Genomic DNA, 27,094 nt, shown 5'->3' with positions numbered 1-27,094 from the left:
CGCAGATGCATTACCTGAAACATAACAGAGCAGCGTCCCGAAAACAGCATGGTTGGGCGATCACTGGAAATGACCGAGCTACGTGCCTAAGCTCGGACTTAATGTGTTGTATGTAAAAACAGTCCAGAATACGCTTAAATCACTAAATATGTTGGAGCTCGCCTGGCTGTATGGGGGATGGGTAGAGTTTGGAGTTCAATTGAAAGCGGCAGCGAAGCCGGCTAACTACATGGAAGAGCAGCATGGAATACAGAGGACCTGTGCTGGAGAAAAATCAGAACCTAGAACCTGAGCTCAAGCTCTTAAAACCAGCATTATCTAAATGGTTTTATCGTTTTAGTAATCCACACGGAATAAACAAGGCATTAAATTTGGCCACAGTTGCAACTGAAAGGAAACCCTTTATTTGAAAGCGAGAACCAACAAAAAATGTTTCCACCTCTACAACTCCACTTTAGTTTTAAAACTGTTTTAAAACCAGCAAACGCATCCTTGCAGTGCTACGGACACCAGGAGCCAGAGCCCCAGCGGAAAGACGGCTGTCATGCAGCTGTATTTCATACGTGACGCGGAGATAAATGCCAGAAGTCACACGCTGCAAATGATGAGAGATAATTGCCATTTTAATGTGATTTTATTTCCATCACTCCCTCACTAACTCTGCTAATTCCTGACGTTATTCTTCACTCGCAGACTAAGAGCTGCGCCCGTGTCTTGAACCGGGGGCCGGGCTGGGCGCTCTCCAGAATCCCTTCCCGAAACGCTCCGGAGGGGCGAAGGGTGGCTCTTACCGAGGGCTAGGCAAGGAGATTAAGTTTTATGAGCAGCACGCCAATGCGAAGCAATTAATGTACACGACAGTGTCGCTCCTCGCTAGCCCGGAGAACCCTTTTACATCTCAATTTCCTCTCGGTATCAGCCGCTCGCCGGGCGGGCAGGGCTCTCACGCTTGCGGTTTCCGTGGAAGGCTGAGCGGTAGCCTCCAACTAGTTCGTCCGACAGGCTCCAGACCGCCTGTACAAACAAACCGGAGCGCTTATGGAAAGCCGGCGCTCTCCCCCTCTCCTGCGCTTCCCCTTCCCTGTCCCGGTGCTCGGAGCAGAGCGGCGGGGCGGGGGTGAGACCGCTCACCCGGAGTCGGAGCGCTCACTCCCGCGGGGCCCCGCTGCGGCGGGGCAGGGATCCGCGGCGGCCACAACTTCAGCGCCTGCGGCTCTGGCCGGGGCCGGCCCGCGGCAAAGTTACCGAAACGCTTGGCAGAGATTTCTGTGGTTTTTTTGGTTCCGTTTTCTGCTCCCCCTGCGCTGTCCGCGAACTTTCGACATCATCCTGCCCGACACGGAGCCACCTCGTCCTCAGCCGAGTGGCGCTCGGGGCAGCGGGACGGGAAGAGACCCGAGCGCCTCACCCCCGCAGGCGGCAGCCGCCCGGAGCTGCTGTCGGCGGCGGGCCCGGCCGCCTCGCCCTCTAGCGGGATAGAGCGGCGGCGCCGGCGGCTGGGCGTGACTTTCCCCGCTCCCTTCAGCCCGCCCGCCCGCCGGGGGGACCGCGAGTCAGTCAGGGAGCCGAGCTGAGCCGGGACTACCGGCGGCGCCGGCCGAGGAGGCTCCGCGATTAAGGGTGCCCCCCCGGGCACCGGGGGAGGCGAGCGGCGCCCGCACGGCCCCCGGGGCAGCGGCGCGGCCGGAGGAAGGCAGACGAGTGGGCGGCCGGCGGCCACTTCGCACCCTCTTCCCTGCCCTTAAGAGCGGAGAGAGGGCGAGGAGGGAAGAACAGCCCGCGGGGCACCAAGTGCGGGAGTCCGGCTTCCCCCCTCCTCGCCTGCCCCACTGGACTGGAGGGGGGCGAGAGGGGCTCTTCCTACTTTGGCAAACACTTTGGCACTTTGCTGGATTCGGAGGAGGAAGGGCTGGAAATATGGGGAAAGTTGGAACTTGCCTGGTTACTTTGGCCGGACTTTTGCTGGCAGCGGGAGCGCAGACGTTCACAGGTAAGGAGTCGGCCCACCAGCCCGGGGCCGGGCAGCCTTCTCGGGGGCCAGGCGGCGGAGGGGCAGGGGGGACCGCGGGCACTTCGGGGGTTTGGTTTGAGTTACTGGTTTTTTCTGTATATTTTTTTTCTTCTTTTTTTTTTTTTTTTTTTCCCCCATCCCCCTGACGGGTCTGACACTTTGGAACCGCTGCGTCGATGGGGTGGAAAAAGTGTCCCGAGGAGGCAGCGGTGCCGGGATGCCACTCCGCTGGTGGCCCTGCACCCCAATGGAAGGTCGAGAGGCTGGAGGGGCTCGGGCAGCCCTAGGGCAGGGCTGGAGAGACGGGCGGGACTCGGGTTCGCTCCTGCGTTTTTCCGCCGCTGACTTCCCGAAAGTTTCCCGCTGCCCCGGCACGGGCGGCGGAGGGGCGAGGTGAGCCGGTCCCCGGCGCTCCGCCCGCCGCCGCGGCTGGCACGGGAGAAGGAGGGCTTGCGGTGCTCCCGGAGGGGCCGGCGGGGCCCCGCGGCTCTGCCCGCCCGCCAGTGCCTGGGCACTGGCCCCCGCCGCTCCCCGCCCCCGGCGCTGCCCGGAGGTGCGGCTGTGAGACCCGGGGAAAGGCCCGGCCCCGCACTCTCTGCAGCCCCCAAAGCGTCACCTGAGAGAGCAGGGCAGAAACTGCCAGCGGCTGGTGGGTGCCGGCATTCACAGCCAGGAGGAGCCCCGCGAAGTGCCCCATCAGCGGCGGCGTTCCTCGGTTCCCCGAAGCCCAAACCTGCAGATGGTTGTTTTGGTCTCGAGTCCCCTGCCTGCACCCCTGTCTTATTTATATGTTGGAGAAACCCATAATTTTAGACAGAAATTTGGATTGTGAAATAGTTCTGTGTGCTCCACTGCAAAGAGTAACTTCAGAATTCTTTTTGGTGTGTTTTGTTCCGAACATGAAGTTAGTGCAACTGAAAGGACGTTAAATTGAAGACATCTGGTCCTCAGCTCGTGCGAAGTGTGCTTTGATCTGGTGGGGAAGCAATCCTTTTGACTCCTTGTTGCTCAGGCTGCAGAATAGTTTATATTTTGCACATTACATGTTGCATCTATGGAGCACTGTAGCTAAACCAAGTTTTATGGCTGGGAGTTGCTGGTCTGGTTTAGAACTTCATAAAAAAATTTAAAATTCTGGTTTTATGTTTGGTTCCAGGGACCTCTTGTATACGTAGCTGCATTTCCCCGAGCTTCTTGAGAGCATTTTTACTGTACATGACACAGAAGATCTCCCAGTAGAAAAATGTTTTGTTCCAAGGAGATAAGTAACAATGATGAAATATTTTCCGATCTCCTGTAAGAAGGAGAGTATGCTGTGCAGCGAATTAGGAAACTGGACTCAGTTATATTCACTCTACAACTCATTAATGTTGGAAGTCTAGTGTCGAGACTTAAATGGGAGGACTTGGTTTTATTAAGATAAATCTGTAACTCATTGCTGACCTGTGTGAACTGTCTTACTTTTTGTTTAAAGTTAAGCTGGGGTGGCTCTTCTGGACATTTAAATGGCTTGTGCATGCGATGTGCTGATAGTGTACTGGGATCAGGACTGAAGTGCTGTTCGTGTTGCTGAAGAACAATCTCACATTACTCTTTGATTTGTATTCGTCGTATTAATTTACCTGACATGCTGTGGAGATAGCAGTGCTGTAAGCCACAAACAATTCACCAATGACTTGTGCATACAGGTATTCCAAGAGTGCAATTCCACACCTTCTGAGGTACTCAGTAACGGAGGCTGCTATTCACACATCTCAGTGAGATGGCAAAAGATGGCATGAGGTGCAGAATCTGCCCCGTTTTCTCCCCATGTGTGTATATGTATGTTAAGTACTGAAAGTAAAGATTACTTTTGAAGATGCATGTACAGAATTTTTTCTTTTTAATGTTGATTCTTGCCACTTGGAGCAAAATTGATGAAATTTCCATTTTTGTAATTTACCATATGAAGCTTGTGTCTGGGTATCATTTTTGCTTGGGGGAAAAATGCTATTTCTTTTGTTAAAGCCTTGATGCATGAGCATCATAGAAATTAAATGACAGAAAAATCCATCCTTGAGTTGGGTAGTTATCTTTTATAATAACTGTCCCTTATATCAGAAGGGAATTACATGACTAGCCTATGAAAAGTTAAAAAACAAACAAAGAAAAAAGAAACAAAGCCAACTCCACACATGTTCTAAGCAAAGAATAGCAGCGTGTGAATTAAATGCCTGTGGCATTTATAGTTCCATTTTTATTTTTACCCTTTTCTAAATTGACTGATTTGTTTCACAAAGATTGGTTCTAATGTTACGTTCAGCTATTGTCTTATTTGAGTTTCTTATTTAGAAAATAATCTTACTGAAAGATCAGATCTTGGCTTTTTAAGGCCTGGGAGCTTTCAAATAATCTTTTGGAATCAGCTTAACAGTTAATAACAATGAGATTTTCTCTGAGTCCTTAACTAAAGATTTTAAAATTCTGGATTCATCAGTTCAAGAAGTAAATGATCTCAAGAATTAAATTCAAGAGGTATTACTGAAAAGATGTTCTTAAATGGACAGTGCTGCTTATCCTAAGTTTTTAAAAGTAGCTGGACTCTTTCTGCAAGATTAGTTTTGGGTTTGCATTTTTTTACTACTTTTTAGTTTCTTTCTGAGAAACTATAGCACACCAAATTTAGCTAATTTTGTTTATAATTTTAGCAAAATGTTACGTAGTTGGTCTCATTGAGGACTGAATGTTAATATTACTTAAGTTCCTGAAAAGTGGTGTTCAGTCATAGAAAATGCCACTTGACTCCACCATGTTCTTTCATCCATCTGCTTGGTAGATTATTCAGGCTAGAGAAAGCAATTCACTCCTGTAAGGGATTTGTAAACTTAAATATTGTAATAGACATTGTAAACTTAAATATTTGAGCTCCATAAAATTAAAAGTCTGGATGGGATGAGTTCTGTCAATTACAAAAACAGGGAGCTGAAATTGAAAGCAAGGAAATGTGTAATAGAACTTGGAAATTGTGTTTTTATGAAGGCATTCGTATCCAGGTAGATGTAAATGTGCACACAGCCTGAATTCTGAAATTGGTGTTTCTTGGTTACAGCCTGACTCTTACAGAGGGAGTGTCGGAGTCCAGAACATCCCTCTGGCTGGCCTGGCTGTCTTGAGACCCTGGCAGGGGTCTCAGAGACCCTGGCAAGAAGTCAAAAACATCTGTGGCTTCAGTTTTAGTCCATGGAAAACTGCCAGCTCTGGATGAGGAATTACAAGACACAAGGGTTTTAGTAGTGTGATATTTGAACTAACACAGGGTGGAAAAGTAGAATTTTAGGTTTTTTAGAATGTAACTCAGGGGTACAAGACAGAGGAATCTGGGCGTGTCTTAGCCTTCTGTCCTTTCTTCATGTCCTCTATGTCTTGCTGTGATAGTGACACTTTTCTACTGGTTTAAGGTAGGGACACACTGTCCAACATAAATGTTAGGTATTGGTAATAAATTGTAAACACAGTATACGTAACTTTTGATGTAAAAGGTAAACACCACCCGTGAGGGCACGCAGAATGTTATGGCCCCCTTGCTAGCCAGAGCTCGGCAGGTCAGAGAGAAAATATTATAGATAGGAAGAAATAAACAACCTTGAAAAAGCAGAATCGGAAGCATTCCAAGACTCCTCATTTTGCTGCGTTCTGGCTAGGGAAGCAAAGACTCTTTTCGGATCTCTCTTGGGGTCACCCTGACTTTCAGGAACCACAAGAGAGAGAAATCCGCATATTGGCGTCCCTGTGGGCGGGTAGAGCCAGCCAAGGCACTGCTTCACCAGCCAGACAGAACATCAGGCATCGAACCCTAGCCCGAGAAGAAGAATCCTAAGGAGAACAACCTGAACCCCTGCAGAGAGCAAACCACTGCAAATTCGGACTGGAACAGAGGCGGTTCAAGAATCCGGGATCTCCTCTACCTGTTACCTGCTGGCCAGAGACCAGGAAACTCTAAACTCTCCGGAGTGGCTTTTGCAGACTGCACAGTTCTTGGTGAGATCAGTCAAAATAAGAACATGGGGGGGGGAACTGGATCCGAGGGTGACATTTGAGCCAGGATTTTGGCAGGAAGTTAATATGCATCTTTATCATTTAGTAGCAAAGGGAGATGAAACGGCCGTGAAACTTTTGGCTACAGCCAGAGCGATGCTGTAAGCAATGGAAGAAATTTCAGGCAGTTCCGCGGGGTTTGTTTGCGAAAAGCAGACAGTATATACTCCCACCACCGGGGTGGAGGGGGTGCATCATCCTGCGAACTGCAGGCGAGCAGGGCGGGGAGGAGGACCTGACACCAGTTAAAGGGGTGCAGGGGGATCGGGAGCAGCAGCAGCAGCCCGGGGACAGTGCGAGGCCGACCGGGGACACCGTGGGGGTCGGTGGAATCGCGGCAGAAATGCACGGGGGACCAGCGGCCGTGATGACGGCGGGGGAGCCGCGGTCACGGCGGGGCCGTATCCCCTCACAGCCCCGCGGTGACGCGCAGGGATCGGGCGGGCTCTGGGCAGGGACGGCTGCGCGGCACCGCCCCCTCCCGGTTACCATGGCAGCGACAACGCCGCGGGCAGCAGCGCCGCCTCTGGCGGGACTGCGGCATTACAGCAAAAATCGCAACAGCATTTTTCCCGTTTCTTACGAGAGAAAAACCAGAAGATGCAGCAGTACCGAGTCATTGTCCACGATGCAAAGAAGGGGGAACACTATGCAAATCAATGCTTATGGGTGGAAACCACAGTGTAAAGATAAATGTATTATTAGTAATGATTTAACTACCAGGGATGCCGCTAAAAACAGAGCATTTGAGAAATGTCAGTCAGACGGATTGCTGGTATTGAGTCTGTAATATTTTTTTGTTTGTTTTTATAAATAATAAAATAAATAATGATTATTGTTAAGTTTTTCTAGATAATAAGATAAATAGTGATTATTGTTAAGTTTTTTGTAGGTAATGTTGAGATAAACAGTGATTGTTAATGTTGAGATAAACAGTGATTGTTGTTAATGTTATATGAATGCTTTAAAAAGACTGTCTTAAACTATTTCAAACATTTCTTGTTGATAAGTTGATCATATAATGTGAGTTCTCTGATTTTTGTGATAAGAATTATTATTAAGATATTAAAGTATTGTTATAGTATTTACAGTCAGTTTCCATGTGTTTTACTATCTCTTTGTGTGATTGTTTACAAGACATTTGTCTCTTCAGGGTCCTGTTTTTGATTTTTTAACTACTCATATGTTTTCTTTATCCAATCTTTTATGCAGCTGCAATTCATCTTCCTTCACACTTTCATTGTCCAGATTTTGGTTCAAAATTTCAGATTTCAAATTCTCAGATTTCTGAAGAAAAGGTTTGCTGTGTTTGAAAGAGTCTCTATCTTGAGGGAAATTTTGGAAAGATTCAGTTATTTGATAGTTTGATAAGTCTTTAATTATAAGGGTTCTCACTCACAACTGTTATTTCTAAGACTTTTGTTTTATAATGTGTTAAGTGATATCCTCCAATTAGAGTTCGGGCTATAGCCAAGCTTTAGCTCTGCTTGGAGGAGTGATTGACCCAGATGTTTTCTGCATCAAAAAGTATTCAAGTCCTTCTGGCTTGGCAATTTGACAATATAGGACAGCTGAGCCTCAAAGAGAGTTTTGGAAGAGCATAATCCAGACATGTTTTCTCCAAATCTCTGTTGTTTTAAGGTTTGTCGCAAACTCTGGGATGACAATTCAGTGTTGTGGTGTTTGATAATTGTGTGATTTTACATGTGATATTGATTGTATGTTGTCTGATTGATTTTTATTTGTTGTTAGTTTTTTTACTACATGCATTGTAGTAAAAAAATGTTTATAACAAAGATATTGTTATCTTCATTTCTCTATGCAATTTTACAGAACAGAATTGAGAAAGAACCCTCCAGTCTCCATGGGGATGTTGGGTTTGTTTGTGTTTTAACAAGTGCAGAGTCTAGATGGATTTCAGTGAAGAATATGGAATTTTACCAACTGCAAGAAAGCACTGACCTCTCCATAAGCGGAGTAGAAGATGCACATAAGATGTGGACTGGGCAAAGATTTGTGTTTCACCCACAAAAGATCATGGACTTTGGGTTTTTTCTGGGGTGTGGGTTTTTAGTGATGTTGTAGAATTTAGTTACTGGATTTTGGTTGATTTTAGTAGGGCTTGTAATTCTTCTGTTCATTTTGCCATGTCTTTTCCAATGCATGTGGTGGGCCATGAACAGGACTGCCAAAGAGGTGTTTTTGGTGCAAAGAGGAGAGGAAAATGTCGAAGACCAGGACATCCCCCTGCCTGTCCTGAGACCCTGGCAGGGGTCTCAGAAACCCTGGCAAGAACTCAAAAACATCTGTGGCTTCAATTTTAGCTCATGGAAGCCTGCCGATTCTGGATGAGGAATTACAAGACCCAAGGGTTTTAGTAGTGTGATATTTGAACTAACACAGGGTGAAAAAGTAGAATTTTGGGTTTTTTAGAATGTAACTCAGGGGTACAAGACGGAGGAATCTGGGCGTGTCTTAGCCTTCTGTCCTTTCTTCATGTCCTCCATGTCTTGCTGTGATAGTGACACTTTTCTATTGGTTTAAGGTGGAGATTCACTGTCTAACGTAGGTGATGGGAATTGGTGAAGAAATTGTAAACATACACACGTAGTTTTGAGCATATAATGTGGGAGCCACTGAGGACTCGAAGTGAGGCTGCTATGGCTTCTGTACTAGGTGGATCATGGCAGATCAGAGAGAAAATATTATAGATAAGAAGAAATAAACAACCTTGAAAAAGCAACTGGATGCATTCCAGGACCTCTTCTTTGGTTGTGTCGGACTAGGGAAGCAAAGACTCTTTATGATCTCTCTTGGGGTCACCCTGACCTCAGGAACCCTGAAAGAGAAATCCACAAATAACAATAAAAATTAAGGTGTATTTATGCCTCTGATACATACCCATGCTCAGTATCTGCAGAGAATAGGAAAGAAGTGTCTCAGCCAGAAGTGTCTGGCTCAACGGTGACCCTTTGCCACGTAAGGAGCAATGGTAGGGAAAAAAAAAAGTAACAAACACAGTTGTACAGACAAAACCATGGCAATATTAGCAGGAAGGAGTTCTGAAAACAGGTTAGGCTTTGTGTATTCTGGGGGGAAAAGGTGGGAAAGAAGGTATAGCATTTGCTGGAAGAATGGAAGAGATGAAAGTCACTAGAAAAGGTGACGTAAAAAGATACTCTGAAGTCTAAAAGGCTTTTCCTGTGGAAAACAGGAGTGAATCTATAATTATTCATGTTTTATTATTTTTTATTATCTGTAAACACATTTGTTTTTAATAATGTGTTCGAGGCTCAGATATGTCTTCTCACAGCTTTACATAGCAATAGTTGATTATCTTTACACGTATGATTAAATGTATTGATGTTAATGAATCTTTAATATTTTTCTGCAAAATGGTGTAAACCCAACATTTTGCTTATGACTGTTTGTTTTTCCCCTCCCCACCCCCAACGTGTAATCTACCCTGATTTAGAACAATAATTTTTGGTTAGAGTGGAATTTTTTAAGGGGTAGATTAGCTTTTTTATTGCTCCCCCCTGTTTTTTTTTTTTTGTCTTTTCAATCTTCTTCACTGTTAAGCTATTATAAATATCTCTTACAGCATTTTTTTTGTTAATCACTAGAAATGTGTTTTTGCTCTGGAATAACTAAGAGCTAATTACCTCTTTTATCACTTCAGCTCTTCATCTTCTAGGAGAAGGAAATAGAGCATCACATGCCTGTTTTAGAGCAGATTTTTTTTTTCCACCATGCATATTTTTGGGGGATTTATTTTCTTGTTTGTTTTTTTGTTGTTTGGGTTTTTTTTTAATGTTTAAGGCAGGGTTATTTTTGGGAAGCTTTCAGAAAGATTGTGCTTTATTATCTTGAATCCTGTCACGTCTTTTCTCCTGAACTCTAAAATCAAATGTGGTTTGGACTATTTATAAATAATGTAGTGCATAGAATACTTTTGTCAGTGGACCTTTGTTTTAATTCTGTAGCACATAAATGTAGGCTCATTAAGTGAAAGAACTGTTTATTTGTGCTGATAAGATTCTAACATAAGATTGAGAAGGATATTACAGGAGTTCCTGTGTACTTTCAGATGGATAAATAGTGGATCAGTAACCTAATACTTAAGGTTTGCTGGATGGATTGTTACAGATAAATTGAGTGGCTATTCAAGTTTTTTTTTCTGGTGAATATACATTAGACTGAGTAAATAACTTCCACCCTGATATGTGCAGTTACACACTTACATATATGACTGTAATCTGTATACTAGTTTGTATGCCTCTGTCTTAAAGTTGATGAGTTACTACCCATTAGCGGACCTTTGCATTTTTCATGGTGTACTTGACGCAGAGGTGGTAGCAGAGGGGTTGTATTTTTTTTTTTTTTTTCCTCTATGGCCAAATAATTCCTTATTTTGGCAGCTGATGCTTAGTCATTCTACTGTGGCTGCTGCAGTAGTTCATGACCAAATAATGGTCAGCTATATGCACATCTTAAAGTTTTGGTTACCAAGTCTACATGAATTTTGAGGGTAGAGTTTCTGAGCATAAAGTTTCTCATAGTTTCTGACAAAAAGAGTGTTTCCAGGTTATATCTCAAGGAGAGGTGAAGGTTTCCTAAAAGGATTCACATTGCCCTCTACCTCCATAGAAACTTCTGTTTGTCTCACTTCTGTTTTTTTTTTTTTTTTTTTTTTTTACCTTCTTGGCTATTTACTGTTCTAGGAAACAGTTCAGTGAACAGTTGAAATCAAACATGAAAGTCAATTGCCACAGCAGACATAGCACGTTCCTCTGTAGCTGCTTAGTTTGGTGCAGTCGCTATTTCTTTTTACGTGATTTAGATATTTGTTTTGTTTTAAAAATTTCATTGTTGCTTCTTCTACCTTCCACCCTTCTCATTCACTGTGAGAAGTCCAATGTTTCCTAATGACTGTACAGCCTGCTCAGAGTGTGCTCAAAGGTGTGGCAGAAACTTGAAAGAAAATATTTTTGTTTCAAGGTGTTTGACACTATTTGCACACCTGTTGGGACTATATAAAGCATATTGTAATTGCTGTGATGTTTCTGTCAATCAGTGTAATTCAGGAACAACAGTGTTCTGATTATTAATTTGGAAGTTAATAGTGTTTTAATAATGCCTCTTTTTCCTTAACTGTTTTAAGATATGTAATAAAATGTTGGGATAACATTGCCTAATAAGAACCACACCCCTGGAGGACATAATGCAGAAGACATACATGTGTATGTGTATACATACATACATACCTACATATATATATATACACATATATGTATGTATGTATTTATATACATTTAAAAAAATCTGGTTTAATAGTTGCTTAGGGATCAGAACTCCCACATAGGTGTGGGAGATCCAGATTTAACTCTGTGCTCTGGCATTTGATTGTGACATAGATGAGGATCTTCATAGATCCTCAGACCTTCCAGAGTAGTTGGAATTTCTTTTTTTTTTTTTTTTTTTTTTCTTTCCACATGGTTGAGAAATCTGCTAAATTTCCATTTACAAAACATTAAAAGAACGGAGGGTGACAGCTCAGAACCCCAAAACAATTTAGAGAAAATCTACGGTAGCCACCTCTAGCTTCAGTTTTCCCAGGAAACTCAAAAACATGGTTAAATACTGTCACGTTTAGGAGATAAAGGCAGTTATGGACATTTCCAGGAGCCATAGTTCTCAGTGGGGTAGTTCTTATGTTAATGACTGAAAACAGCTATATCCTTTTTCCTTTAATGTTACCTTTTCTGAATTCTGCAGAGTAGATAAAGATTATTTTACAAAGCACCGCATTCAACACTAAAATATAAGCACTTTACATAACACATCACTTAAGCTTTTTCTTTTTAACTTCTGCAGAGACAGCCTGATACTGAAGTAATTTCTCAGTTATGTAAGATAAATTGTTGTCCCAGTAATAATTTTGAGGCACTGTGTAGCTGATGCCCTTTTTACCATATCTGAGAGATGTCATCCTGACTCTGTCCTAGCCCCTAGCTCAGGGGAAAACCTTTGCAAGCAACTTTCTAAATGGGAAAGAAGCCTTTTGGGGTTAGGTCTGTGATGCTCACAGACCTTGTGTTGGCAAATAAACAAAACCAAAAGACAACTAAAGTTAGTATCTATTTAAAACCTTAAAGGGTGAAAATGTGAAATGGAAGCCTCTATGTTGCCTGACATTAGTACTTGCTGTTTATGTCAACAGCAAAGTACATGGATTGAAGACCGCATATGAAGTTCATGAGGTGTGTATTATTTATTTTAACTTCAAGAATTATTGTTAGAATTGCCTCCATAAATCTAGGCTAGTAAGGGATTTATGTGAATTGGCGTAGCACTTTCATTTGTGGATTTGGAAAATGCTGGGGTTTGTTTTATTTATTTAGGAGTGTTTGAGACAAGCACACGCCCTTTAGAGTAATTATTGAGCAAATACAGAGCAAATTGAAATTAAATAGGGCCCAGGAGCCCAAGACAAGTTGAAATACACTCTTGACAAGTGAAACCCCTGACTTCTGCAGCAGCCATGCACCACCAGCAGATATGGACGTGGCTTTTTAAATGAGGCTTGCAGAAGCTTCAGAGCTAGATCCTTACATGTACAATTGCTCTTTGTAAAGTTTGTCCATGAGAATTTGGTACTTCTTTGCAATCCTGAATTTTGGGCACTTAAATGTTACCCTTGTTAAAAACTTTCCATGGCCACAGAAAAAGTGTAAAGATAAGAAGCCTTAAAGTGTTTTTGAAGTTTTAGCCCAGTATATAGCATAAGGTTATCCATGTGGGGAAATAACCTCTTAAAAATAATTTTCCTCAGCTACTTCTGTTTTCAGTCATAGACAAACATACTGTAGTGCCTGTGGGTTGATTCAGTGGCAGATCATTGCTGACTGTGAACTTCAGCCATATTCACCTGTACTTTCCTCTGTCATGCAGTAGAATTGGAGTGTTGAAGAGCAGATATTAATTCTGACTTGGAGTAAGGGTGAAGCATATGTTCAGACTGAGAATTTCAGATAAAGACTGTCTGGGCTTTATCTAGCTGAATGGCCAAGGTCAACTCAAGGGGAATTAGGGAATGTAAACAGTGCATGCATTTTCTGCTGTATTTGAATTTTTTTCTCTGATTCCTTCGGAGAAACAGATACAGCCTTTGGAGGTCTAATTTTTTATTTTGGAAGGTATCTGTAATGACTTGATGATTGGAACTCGAAAGTAGCAGCTGTGGAGTCATTCTGGCATCAGTCAGAAATTACTTAAGATGTTTTGGTTATATGATTGGGTTGCAGTTTACACTGCAACATGGAAACTTGCATTTTTAAAGTTACTGCTTGCTTGTCATTTCTGTTGGCCTATTGCAAAAATTGGAACCAGTTTCTGATTCGTAGCCCCAACCCCAAGACAGCAATGAATACTGAATTTCATTTGAATTATGTTTAATTTCAAAATGAACATAAACTTGTGGTTTCATGAACTGGTCCACAGTAAATCTACTTCAGTCAAGCAGTATCTCATATGCCTGTTTGCTTCAAATCAGTGCACATAGTGGGTGGATCACAGCTTTTCAAACAACTGTTTGGGAACCACTCACTGTCTGTGAGTGAGAAATCTCACGTTTCCAGAACTCAGTCTGTTGAAGTCTTCACAAACTGCAGTATGCCACACTAGATTTGTAGCAGTGAAAAATTAATTCTTGTTTGTATGCCAGGATTAAAAAATATGCATTTCTAGACTTTTGGGAGGAGGACTTCAAAAAAAGGGATCTGTATGCTTGAAACTGGCTTTGAGCAAATATGTGACATTAAAAAGTAGCCCAATTTCCATGATTTCAGTGCTTTGACTCTGCCCAGTGGTCTAGCAATAAAAGAAAGAATTGGCCAATTACAGTAATCTTCCAGAGCTGTGTACTGTGGAATTTTGTGCAGAGGAAGAGGGAGGGCTCTTACCTGCTCTCAGTTCTAAAATTGTGCTTTAGCATAATGTATTTCACAGAAAATATAATACATATTTAACAAAGCTGTTAGGTGCCAGGCCACCATTAAGAATACATTGCTTACCTGCCACCTCCTGAGCTCTCTCCACCTCCTTTGCTTTGTTCATGTCAGCTCTTCATCACTGTGTTCCACAAATAGAATCACAGAATGGCTTGGGTTGGACAGGGCCATGAAGACCATCTAGTTTCAAAACTCTTTTCATCTAGCAGGGACATGTTCCACTGGACAAGATTGCTCAAACTCTGTCCATCCTGGCCTTCAACACTGCCACGTTGCATCTACAACTTCTCTGAGCAACCTGTTCCAGTGCTTCACCAGCCACACCGTGAAGAATTTTTTCCTAATATCTAATCTAAATCTACTCTCAGTTGGAAGCCATTTTGCCTTGTCCTGTCACTGCGCTGCATGATGAAGTGTGCCTCTTTGGCATCTTCGTAGGCCCCATGCAGGTACTGGAAAGCTGCTATGAGGTCTCCGTGCAACTTTTTATTGAATAACTTGTGCCATCCTCTGGGCAGCAGTGACTGAGCTGGGGAGAGAGCTGAGCCTGCAGGATGTGCAGCTCTGATGTGGATTTCCTGTGTTGCTGTGGGGCACTTTTGCCCTTCCAGTTCGGAGAAGTATGTGCATGTTTTCAGAAGGCTGCAGAGCCTCTGGGTGGCTGTGGTGGAAGCTTGAGGATACAATTCGTGACTGCCTGAGTGTCATACATAACAAGTTAGGGGGGTTGCCTTTTTTATTTCTCCTTGAGGCAGATAAGACCAAAATGGTGCCATGCATGTGCTAGCACACATGACAGCAAAGCATGTGCTTATGATTAAGTACTGTGAATGAGAGATGTTTAAGTCTTGCTTTGCAGTGAGTGCGTTCGCAGTGAACGCTTGATAGCAACAGCAGGCAGTGCTGGTGGGGAATGAGATACAGCGGCCAGATCTAGAATTCAGACCAGATGGACGTTGTTCATAATATTATTTGGGTGTGAATGGTTTTTACTAGAGTGTGAAGTAAACTGGTGAAGATTTTTTTGTTTGTTTGTTTTCAAGCTAAAAAGAATTAGTAATACGGGCCCTAATTATACAAACACAGGCTTAAAACCTGAAGATAAATACAGTCAGTTTTGGGCATACTGTCAAAGTAATTAGAAAAAGCTCCTGTTGTTGCAAGTAATTCAGATTTTAACACAAGTCAGCATGAACACACCAATATTGGCATTTTGTAGAAATGTAGTTACATGTATAGTTTCCTGGCAATTGGAACAGCACTTTTCAAACACAGTAGTTGAAATTTTAGTTTTGAAATTTTAGTTTCTTACGATAAGTAAAGTGGTTTTTTAGCCTACCTTTGAAAATTCATTTGGAGTATTTTTCTGTGTGAGCAATGTGCCATTAAGAATCATGCTAGAGATACCAGCTCTTTTTAAAAATCTTTCGAACACTGTTTGTGGGAGAAGATGACAAAGAATCTTTTGTTACATATGTCTGCTTCCATTCTTAATAGATCACAGAATCACTGAATCACAAGGTTGGAAGAGACCTTCAAGATCATTGAGTCCATCCCCTTCCCTAGCACCTCAACTAAACCATGGCAATGAGTACCACATCCAGTCTTTTTTATAAACACATCCAGGGATGGTGACTTCACCACCTCCCTGGGCAGACCATTCCAGTACTTTATCACTCTTACCATTAAAATCTTTTTCCTAATATCTAACCTATATTTCTCTTGATGCAGCAAGATACAGAATAAATATGGTTTGCAAAGACTGGAAGACGGTTGCTTCTTTGTTCAAATACTGTGGTTAAATATTTTACAATATAATTTCCATACCTTGGGTTGACCTTGGTTTTTCCATGTTGATCTATTTAATTTTGGGCCTTTTTTCTATGTGCACTTCTAAGGCATATGCAGTGTATTTCACACTACTATTTTTACTACTTAAAATTGTGCTTTAAGATGAGATCAAAAGTTGCCACTCTGTACTTGCTGTGCAGAGTACTTACTTATTATTGTGGTTCCTGTTGATGAAATTTCAGTATGTGAGCAGGCTGCTGCCCATGCCCACATCATCCTGTACAACACAATATATGTTCGCATTAGCAGAAGCTGAAGTGGTCTATTAAAGCATTCAAGTTCTCACTCCCATATTGAGAGCAGCAGATTCCTTCTTAATCCTCATATAGCTGATGTCTCTGCTGGAGTGTTAATAGATAGTCTAATTTGTGAGCTAAATTGCTAATTGTATTATGAGCCTAAACCTTATTAAGCCTTTTGTGTAGAATTAGATCACAGAGCTTTGGGAAGCTGAATGCTGGTTGGGTTCTGTTTCCTCTCTTTAATGATGGGAGCAAGTTTTACTGGAGTCTTCAGCACAATGTAGCTCTGAGACTGCAGCTGATTTCTTTTGCTGGCTTCTACAGTATCAATAGAATCATAAATTTGAAAGGCAGGGTAACTTTTAAGAATAGCTGAAGGTTTCCAAACAGCATCTCAGGTATCTGAAAGCAGTAAGATTAGCTGAGGTGCGGTCATGATTTGGACTGGAAAAGGATTACTCTGATCTTGTGTACACACACTAGGTGCAGGTCCCTCTGTGTAAGAATAGTTTAAATCATTCAAAAACTGTGTAATGGCTGCAGTTGTATAATGGGATAATGGATTTAGTAGGGGTGTGTTCCTGTAATGGTTCAGGTAGATGAACTCTTAAGTCACTTGAGTTATTTTTGTTTCTGAAGATACTCACTACCCACCTAGAGATGGAAAATATATGCCTTATCACGCAGCTATGCCATGGATTTCATGAGCACTCCTCATCTGTTTCTGTTCAAATTTATCTATTTTCAGAGCTGGTTCATGCTCCTCACTCTGACTTGGCTCTTGAGTTGGCCAGCTAATGCAGCCCAGTTGGGGATGGAGCTAATTGCCTCCAGCAATGAATCAGTAATAAACAAACAAAGTGGGACTTAGTGGATTTTGACATCCCTTGCGATAAATTTTTATGTTGATGTGGAAGGTGACTGTGAGCTAATGTACCTTTGATATAGGAACGTTGCACTCAGAGCAATGAATTTTCTTTAAAAGAAAATTTACAGCTACTCCTTACATTTTCCTGTGCATACACAAGATAGAGGTGCAGTGGTATAGTTTTACTCTCTGCACTTTAAGCACAACAGAACTCTGAGCTATTGTGAGAAACTGGTCTGTTTCACACCTGAAATTCTCACAGCTCTCTATGCACTTAATGGCTTTGCTTTTTACTATTGTAAAGTAATGCCATTTGACATGCATGGGTAATAAGTGAAAATAATAGGCTGTATAGCTTGCGTCACATCATCTTACGATTTTAAAGAGCTTTTTCTTTTTCTATTCTTGCATTACATTTAGTGTTTCTGCATCACATTTAGTGATACTTTTTAGAGTATTGTAGTAAAAAAATCGGTGTCAGTCCTAAGAGAGAGAAAATCAGAGGCTTCAGCACTGGACTGTTCAATGTACATTGGTTCTCTTGAATTATGTACTGTATTTTTTTTTTTTTGGTATTGTGAGTAGAGCAGCCAAAAGTCATTGCCAAAAACCAGTTGTCTTCAGGTGTTCTGTAGAAGTCTGAATTTGTTAGGCATTTCTGTGTAGCTCCCAAGTTTGTTTTTTGAAGTGTTTTGGTAGGTGACTAGTTTATGAGGAAATTTTTGTATGTTAAAAAAAAAAAAATCCAGTATTCACTTAATCAAATGCAATCTATCTGGAGATGAAAACTCAAGGGCTCTACATTCTAAATTTCTGCTGAAGAGGGGTAATCATGCTGAAACTCACAATTGACCTTGTCTACCTTTTGGTAGCAAAATGCAACTCGCATTGGCTTAGATTTGGAGGTGAAATAGTTCTGGGATCCAGGAATAAGAGAACTTCAGAGGTTTTTACATGCTTAGTCAGAGGCATGACTAGGAAGGCAATGACTTCCAAATCAGGCTGCTGCTTCTGTAAAAGAGTCAGGTCATTGAGGCACACACTTCATTAGAAAGGCTGAACTAATGTTAAAAACCCTAAAGGCCTAATCTGATGTCCTGGGAGGGACTGAGTGATAATACTGTGCATGTACAGAAAAGCAAGTTAATTCCTCCATCTCTAGACTCTGTTCTTAAAAAGTACAGAGTCAATCTGTATAAAGATCTTTATAAAGATTGCCTTTCTACTCTGATTTGTTAAATAGTCTTGATGACTTTTATAGTCTGGCTCTGATTGATCTGTTTGTGGGGTTTAGTTTGTATTTGTATGTTTGGTTTTGGTTTTCTCCCTTAGGATAACAAGTGTTACTGAACATCAGTAGCATTCTTGTGGTGATTTTCTTCATGCTCTTTTTGTACAAAAGACCAGGAGTTTGTTGGTAAAAACAACAAAGTTGTATATACATGCATTTTTGTTTGATCTAGTACACACTTTCTCTCTCTCTTTTTTTTTTTTTTTTTTTTTTTTTTTGGTAGGTTTTCTTCAGCACCTTTAATTAGTTATTTTGAGAGTGGGCTGCTGTACTGCCGTGGCTGGGAGCTGCAATACACCCATCATTCCAAACAGCATCCAGCCCTACAGAGGCAGAGAGAAGCCATTTCACTCATACTTTCACACTTCCTATGTAGGAGACGAATGCTAGAAGCAAAAACTTAATCTTAGAACTTAACTTTTAAAAACACAAATAGAAAGAATCAGATGTTCTTCACCAGTTTTGTGGGGTTCTTTTTCTGTTCTTTTTTTTCCCCTGTAAATAAACTTTTGTGAATATGAGAGAGGGGATGAGAGGATAGTTGTGAGGTAACTAGCTGCTTTACAGTGCTAATTATGGTATATATTACATATTAATAGGGAATTTTCTGTTGGCACAGGCAGAATCTCCCAGTGGGAGGTACAGGAGAAAGCTGTCTCAGGAGCAGAGAGGGATGAAGAGGCCTGGCTCTGCTCCTGTGTGTGGTGGCAGCACAGGAGTTCGAATTGTTCACTGAAGCTGGGGGCTGCTCTGACAAACCCTGGAGCGTTGCATCCTTGCCATGGAAGCAGCTAGTGCTGTACTGGCTCAGAGAGAGCTGAGCTCTGAGCGAGGGAATTTGTTCCAGAAGTTTTCCAGGGATTACTACTGCTGTTACTATGCAAAATGTAGGGACAGTTTGTGCATGGACGTGAAGCTTTATAAAAGTATTGTGAACTAGGAGCTTTTCAAGGTACATTTAGTTGCAGTGCTTTTCTGCTTAGATTGCTTATGGTCTCCTATATTGCATTTATGCCATGGGAGTTTGAGAGCTGTGGCCTTGGTGTTTATTCCTAAAGGAGGAACCACTTGTATATTAAAAAAAAGGGAAGAAGAAAGCATAACTGCGTGGTTGTTATGTTAAATGAATTTTAAAGCCGGTGAGAAGAGGCATTCAGAGTTGAAAATGCTAGGGGGGAGAAATGAAAGCGCATTGAAGCTCTTTCCCCTTGAGGGCTTTAGACAGGATTGAGAAGAAGTGGTGCATACTGAAGCCTTGTTTATAGTCTTTCACTTACTGTTAATAAAACAGGGATGTTCTAAAAGGTTTCCATAATTAAAATGCAGTCCTTGAGTATAGTGCATTTTCAGAGTGGTCTAAAGCCCTGCTGCCTCTCAGACTGCTTAAATCACTATTTATAAAAAATTCTACAGTGGACTTAGTGTTTTGAAGTTGTTTTCGATCAGAATGATGTTAGAAATGTTGGGTATTGAATAAATGAAAATAGAATTTATGGGGAAGCTGATAGGCGTACAAATTGACTGGTTAGTAACTAATTACCAGTAAAGAGATTGTTTTTGCCTTCTTTTTTTTCATAATTGGCTGAATATTAACAAATTAGGTTTATTTCTGGAAAACAGCAAGTTTTAATGGTCTGGCAGAACTTAATAAGAAAAAAGCTGAAGAATTAGCATAATAAATAATTATTGCTTCCAGGGTTTTTATTGTTAAGATAATAAAATGTTAAAAAGCAAACCACTTGAGTAGAAAGTAATTGCACTGACAAGCACCACATAGCTAGCATTCACAATAAAGTAAACCTTCTCTCAATGTCAACCTGATTTGCTATCCACATAAATGCTTCCTCACATTATGGAAATGTGCTTTTTCTATCAACAGAAAAGAATAAAACTCTTGGCATCTAATTAATCTCCTCTGACATTTGATTTCATACTCAGGTTAAAACATGAGGCAGGTGGGTCTGGTTTTGCCCCCCCACTCTGTATGACCACAGGCAAATCTCTCCATTAATGTCATGCTGCATCTATGTGTCGGTGCCTTTGCCACATGTCAGTCATTAATGCATTAGCATCGCTTGGATTTGGCTCACATGCACCAGTTTTCCTGTCTGGAGGGCTCGGTAAATAGGGAACTGCAAGGCTTCAGCTCTACATCACAAGCATTTCACCTTGACCCTCCCTGTAAATGAATAGGGATTCTGCTGTATAGGAGAAGGATTAGAAGTGGTAATTTGTAGCATTGGGAGTTTCCGAGTTGGTATGATCAAGGAGACATAAGAAGCAAAACTGATTCGGCTTTGACATTTTTATTGATTAAGGATGCTCTTGATAAAGACTCAGAACTCTTAATGCATGAATGTATTACCAGCAGTAGTTTAGACTTGTTGATGGCAGGATTGTTTATCTACAGTGCACCAAAAAACTCAACAAAACTAGTTAGATGCATTATGGGTATTTTATTTTCTGAAGTTCCAGTTAATGGTTTCTGCCAGAGGCAGTGTGCAGCTCTTGAAAATGTGGTGGGTTTGACCTTGTATGCTAAAACCTGGGTAACTCCATTGTATTTTTTACTTAGGTAGTATAAACATTTAAAAGGACAGTTAAGAACTTAGGTTCAAGTAGGAGAATCTCTTAGAAATAAAAGTGTTAATTCTAAACCATTTCATAATTAAAATAACATTAGGAAACAGGGAGATATAATAATTTACATAATTTATGTATTAAAGTATTTTCCTATAGTGTTTGGATGCAAAACCCCCATGGTGCTGGAAAAAAAATATGTGCTTATGAAGTCAGAAAGTATTAGGAAGAGCCAGTTTTGTTTTGCTGACTAAATGCAAATGATGAAAAATGTCTGCTTCAGTTTTAAAATATTTTTTAAAAGTTAAATTTTAAGCTTTTGTTTCTAGTGTTTGTCTCCTACATAGTCAGTGTGTAAATTTGAGTGAAATTGTTTGTCTCTATCTGCAGAGATGGGTGCTGTTGGAAGGATGGGTGTAGTGCATCTCCAAGCCATGGCTCCGTATAGCAGCCCATTTTGTAAATTACTTGTTAAAGGTGCTGGAGAATCCTTACCGAAGGAAAAAAAAAAGAAAAAGAAAAGACAGTGTACGAGATGAAACAGAAGTGCATACGTTACAACTTAGATGTTTTGCCAAATTGGTTTATAGGAATAGTGTGCTACCAGAAGCTAATAGACAAAAATTGTAAATGAGCCATATTCTCATTATGATGAGCACTGCAGTGAGTAGATAGCTACTTCATACATCACCTGCTTCTGAGCAGTGACAGGTAGAATCTGGCACTAGAGCAATTAGCATTTAGACCTAAAAAGAGAGAAATTTACTCATGATTGACTTTTGGCAACAGTGGCTTTCACTGTGTGTTGTGACTGTTGTGTTTTGACTGTCTTTTGTAATCTTGAAAGGCAGCCTCACCAGATGGAGGTAGAAGATGGACCAGAAGATGCCAGTCTCTGCCAAATGAGGCTCGACCATGAGGTTTTTGCTGTCAGGTTTTTCGTGGATATTTATTGACAGACTTTGTCTCCAAGAAGCAGATCTAGAAACCAAGAGGAGGAGCAGTAACACAGCTCTGGTTTGCACTTACTAGTTTTGTCCACCTCGAAGAATGAGTATTGCTGGTCTAATAGATTTTCAGAGACTGTGAAATGTAGATGTGGAGTTGGAGAAATGCTGTCCCTCTCAGGATGGATCCTGTGTTGGTAGAAGAAGCAGATTTTTTTAAAGAGATCCGTAGTAATGCTTTGCATTTATGTGCTGCAGAGTCTTCAGTTGCTTTTGGGAGGGTTTAGTCATTAAACAATTAAAGAAGGAAGAGTACTTTGAGGGTTTTCCATCTCATCCTCTGCTCAGTGCTGAGAGAGCTAATTTCAAAGCCAGGTGATGTTACTCAGGTTGTCCAGTTGAGTTTTGAGTTCTTTAAGGATGGAGGGACATTCTGCATCCCCTTTACATTAAATGAACTTGCAAAATATGACCTCTAAAATTGTTTTGGTAAGTTAGAGTAGTATTTTTGTACAAGAAGAAATATTCCAGTGCATATTAAAATCCAAAAAGGTAAAAGTTAAAGAATTTTTCTTTTAGGTTTCAGAATGCATTGTGTTTGAAATGCATCTGTTAGGATGCTCTGTCTTAATATCTTTCTATAGTGTTCACAAATACCTTTTAAGAGTGTCAGTAATATAAACTCCTGTTGCTGTCTGTCCTAGTTTTGTTCAGTGTGAGTATGCTTCTAACAGTGAATGCTTCTAATTGTCTTATTTTTTCAAATAATAAAACGGTGACCTGTATAAAGGAAGAGTGTTGCTCCAGAAAACATTTTAATTTGGTTTTCAGATTCATGTAGCTTAAAGTCATAGACTTAACTACTTTCATAGCAGAAGTTTTCATTCTGTGGTACTGGCATTCTTGTTTAATAGCAGAGAATACTAGAGCTCCCCTGACGAAGGTGCTTTTTTCAGTTAAAAAGGTCAGCAAAAAGAAAACATAGGAAAATAATAATAAAAAAACCCCAAATTGCAGAATTAATAAAATTAGTAAAATGTATTAAAAAAAAATTCTCAGCGGAGAGAAGTCTCTAGGTGAAGATAAGAATTACAGAATTGTAACTGAATTTTGTCCTAGATAACACTGGCAGGGAAAGAAAGGTCATTACACTGTTACACTGTGGAGAGTTTTAAGGAAGTGTAAGGAAGAATGAGTGATGCCTCTAGAGGAGTTTTTGGAAAGGAACAAGCACAAGCATGCTTTCCTGATGCAGAAGAACTAGAGTTTATTATACCCCGTCTGAAGGTTTTTTCCTATACTTTTTTTGTTTCCTAATTCATTTTGCTATTGTTGGCAGCCATTTCAGTACAGTTCCATGAATTCCAAGTGCTGTGGAAACCTGAACCTTTCTCTTTGTTTGGAGAGCAAATAAAAAAAGACTCAGACAAATGGGCCTGGCTAGACATACTTAGATCCCTTAGATCCCAGGCATGCTGCTATTCACGGGGGTATTGGTTCTTTTGTGACATATGTAATTTAAGTCTCCATTGCTGTTCTCTTTCCTTATTTATCCTTTGGGCAATAAATTTTGTTCTTGCCAGAAATGTGCTAAGTAATGAGATGACACATGATGGTCATTTCCAGGGAATTAAAGTTCATGTTTTCAGAGAATTCTTGAGTTTATAATCACAGTAAAAACATCTTGCTAGTAATCACTGAACAGTGATAAGGTTATAGGCTATTCTGTGTTTAAATTAATTACCATGTCAGACTTCTAATTAGGAGTTGGTGTATGATAGTTGAGGTTTCAGAAATTGCTAAAATAACTGTCTATCTTCTTTCATGTCTTCTTTCTGTGTTTTGGGAATCTCCACACGCTCAACACCATGTAGAATCAACACCATAAAATAAAGATTCCAGATGCAATTCTTGCACTGTTTAAAATGTTTTGGGATTTTTTAAAAGTTCTTTAAAATGTTGCAAAGGGGATTTTTAATACAGTTACTGCTGGTTTAGGTAACAGCATGCTGATTTTGTCTTCTGAGGGCATAAAATGCAGAAGACTAAGCGGCATGCTTTGCAAGTAATCATGTAGCTGCTGTTATTTGTGTCTCCTTGTCCATGCAGATGGACACATAAATGCCAATTTTAGGAGCTGTCAGTTCAAAGCAAGAGAAAATGAAGGAGTTAAAAAACATCACCACTTTACACTTGCACATCAACAGAATTATGAATATTGGACTTGATGTAAATAAAAGATATCTGTGAAAATTTCCCCAGAGCTAACATTTCACTCAGGCCAGCAGGAAAATTAAAACAATGAAACAAACCAAACCTCTTAAATTTACAATATTTTTTTTCTGTTCGCAGTTTCATTATTTGGCACTCTCAGGACTCAACACACTACTTTAATTTAGCCTGTATTTTTTCTGCAATAATATCCCATCCTTCTTGCTCTAGTAGTACTTGTGGCTGTTGGTGGGGTACTGCTTGCTGGTAGGAGAACGGCATTTTGAACAGAAGCTTCAAGTTCTGGCTGATTTTAGAGTGGCTTTTTTATACCACTGTATATTATATATATATTTACACTGTTATTTGTTGTAGGACTGACATTTATCCCTGCATGAATGGTGGACTGCATTTCCATTATACTATTCTCTTGGTTCATTGTCAGTAGCTGATGACTAGAATGACTTCACAACAGTGGTGGTGAAGTGGTTTCTGCATGCAATTGATGGCCTTGTGTTTTTGGTGCTTGGAGGAGAAGTGAGCATTAGGCTATGGGAAGCTTGGCTGCTGCTGAAAGTTGTTACCAGCAGAAAGGCATGAGTCTTCAAGCAGTGTCAACAACAGTTCCTTGTATTTTTGGCTGTAATTACATTGTTTAGAATATTTAAATTTTTCTGATATGATGCTATTGGTACATCAGAGGTATTTGAAATTTGGAGAAGAAAGAAGTGGGATATAAACAGAACTGGGAAAAGAAAGGGAATAGAAAACACAGTGGAGAACTGCAAAGCAGAAGAGAAGGAAAACCCAAATGTGTGAGGAAAGGGAAAATGAAATTAACAGGCAGGAACAAAGTTTTCAGTTTATTAATGAAAACCAGTTATAGTATGTTGAGCTAAACAAATTACATGCTGTCTGAGTAGTTTTCTTTTTTTTTTTTTTTTTTTTTTTTGTACACCTGATGATGCATGCATTTAGGTAGATTTGGTTCTGTAACATATGTCAGGTTAATTTTTCAAGTTCTTGTATGCATGTTGACCATAAGTTGGTACTGTCTTGTATCTTTCTTTGCAATGATAGTTTGCACTTAAAAAAAAAAAAATCTTTAAAATGAGGAAATTTCTTTTTTAAAAAGAAAAATTCTACACTTTTGTGATTCTGGTCAACCCACTGTGTTTTTAATTGAGCATGAAATGAAAATAAATTTCTTTATGCACTTAGTTGGTGTTATCTGACCTGTCAATACTGGCAAAACTGCACTGGGGAGAAGTTTGAGGCTAATGTGTTGCTCTTCTTTTATTTTTGACATATTTCAGAAGCCATAGTGTTTATAACTTAAAAACTAAAGCAAACAAACCCCACATGGTGCGTTAAAAAAAATATAATCATGATGCTTTATCCTTTTCCCAAGCTAGCTGATTGCACAAGGCAAATAGCTGATCTTCCAAAATAGTCCAGTAGATCCGTGTATGGGATTATTTGGATTGTCACTGTCATGACAGAAGTCATTATATATATATAAATTATATGCTACTGACCTTAGGCTAATAGATTCTTACACCTATTTTAGAGAATTTCAGTGTGTTAGTACATTAATGAAACTGAGTTTTCTGCATCTGTAAAAGGTCTGTATATATATTATATATTTGAGTTCTTCAGGCAGATGTGGGAAAATGCTTCACTCTTGCATACTGTCACTTCATCAGTGAAAAATATTTCTGTAGTGTATGTAATTTCAGTGACTGAAATATGACTTTGGATCTTATCCAGATGATTTTACAATTTAATTTACTTATTTGGTGTTTCTTGGGTTTTTTGCATTGGGCAAATGTGTGATTACACAGGTACTCTTACACTGGTGTTGTGTATAGCTTCTTACGAGTACATTTATGTGGAATGAATTATTTAAAATTCTCTCTTTTGCAGAAAATGCCCTATATATTTTGACTAAATTATCTTTTGACTTTAAATATTTATTAAGTATGTGGTAGAATTCCAGTGGTTAATTGGTTTTGCTGCAAATGTGTAACATAATGTAGTTTAAGGCTAGGTGGAACTATTAGATCGTGATCTCCTCTGATCTCTGGGGCACAAATCAAGAATTATTGCTGAAGAAAGAACAAGTAATGCTGCACCTATAAGCATCAGGAGAGGAGTGCTCAGGAGTTACAGTGTGTGAAATCAGATGGCACTAAATCCCTTTTGAATGGACACTGGCAATGTGGCTAACTATTTGAAAAACACAGTATTATCTTGCTTTTAGGATTTGTGTATGAACTAATTTACGTGATCTGGTTTAAGGCGTGAATGTACATTGTACTGGCAGTTCTGTACCAGCTGTGCAGAGGGGCTTCTGGAAAGGCTGTGTGTGTGAAATAGCAGTGTGAGCCACCAGTGCTGGCAAAGCAGGGCAGGCAGCCCAGCTGGGAGCTACTCCAACTGCACTAGGAAAAGTATCTATGCAGTCTTTATAGTGCCTTATGCTGTAAATTCCTTCTCCTGAGATTTTTTTTCTCTGTATGTATATCTTATGTCATATTTTAAATGGAATTCAAGTTCTGACTTCATTATGCTGTGTTTATTACACTCCATTTCACTTTTATTGTCTACTGCAGGAGATTCAAGAAAATCTTTTGAGTTGGTCAAAAGATGATGATTATTTTAAAAGATTTCCCCTTCTTCCTCAGCATCTGTTACAGGGTGGCTTGCAGTAGCTGCTCCTGATGCTGGCATCTTACAAACTTGGAGAAACAACAATAAAAACCCAAGAGACAGTGTAGAAGATGTACACACAGAGACAAGAATTTGTTGCTGTTGGTGCGAATTAAATTACCACAGCTGTTTGAAGTTAGATGCGTGTACATAAATGTGACAGCTATTTTGGCTGTTTAATTTTTTTCTACTTTTTTAATGTTTAACCTTCAGTGATTCTTTCCCCCCATTGTGGTATTACACAGTCCAGTTCTCATCTCCTGAATTCAAGCGCTGCTGCTTAGGGCTGTAACAG

At 40.5% G+C, this 27,094-nt stretch overlaps 1 protein-coding gene and 1 long non-coding RNA gene across 14 annotated transcripts in view; one reads left to right on the top strand and one right to left on the bottom strand.

Moving 5' to 3' along the window:
* Nucleotides 1-381: 381 nt before the first annotated feature.
* LOC121469518 (uncharacterized) lies at nt 382-1,358 on the bottom strand. The gene is made up of 2 exons (XR_005979643.2): nt 1,132-1,358; nt 382-1,014 (listed from the first exon to the last, which is right to left on the bottom strand). It is a non-coding gene; the product is annotated as an uncharacterized lncRNA (long non-coding RNA).
* Nucleotides 1,359-1,548: 190 nt separating this feature from the next.
* PTPRM (protein tyrosine phosphatase receptor type M) overlaps nt 1,549-27,094 on the top strand; it is a 441,751-nt gene continuing 416,205 nt past the window's right edge. For 10 of the 13 annotated variants that reach the window (XM_030265998.4, XM_072924519.1, XM_030265997.4 and 7 more), the window contains exon 1: nt 1,549-1,990. In XM_030265998.4, the coding sequence (XP_030121858.2) occupies nt 1,918-1,990 (73 nt within the window). In that variant the 5' untranslated portion in view covers nt 1,549-1,917. The remainder of the gene's footprint in view (nt 1,991-27,094) is intronic. The other 3 variants (XM_030266002.4, XM_030266000.4, XM_072924518.1) reach the window with 2 other exon arrangements.

The sequence above is a fragment of the Taeniopygia guttata genome, chromosome 2, assembly GCF_048771995.1.
Source record: "Taeniopygia guttata chromosome 2, bTaeGut7.mat, whole genome shotgun sequence".
In the NCBI taxonomy this organism is placed as follows: Eukaryota; Metazoa; Chordata; class Aves; order Passeriformes; family Estrildidae; genus Taeniopygia; species Taeniopygia guttata.
This window is presented reverse-complemented; position numbering and strand designations above follow the sequence as displayed.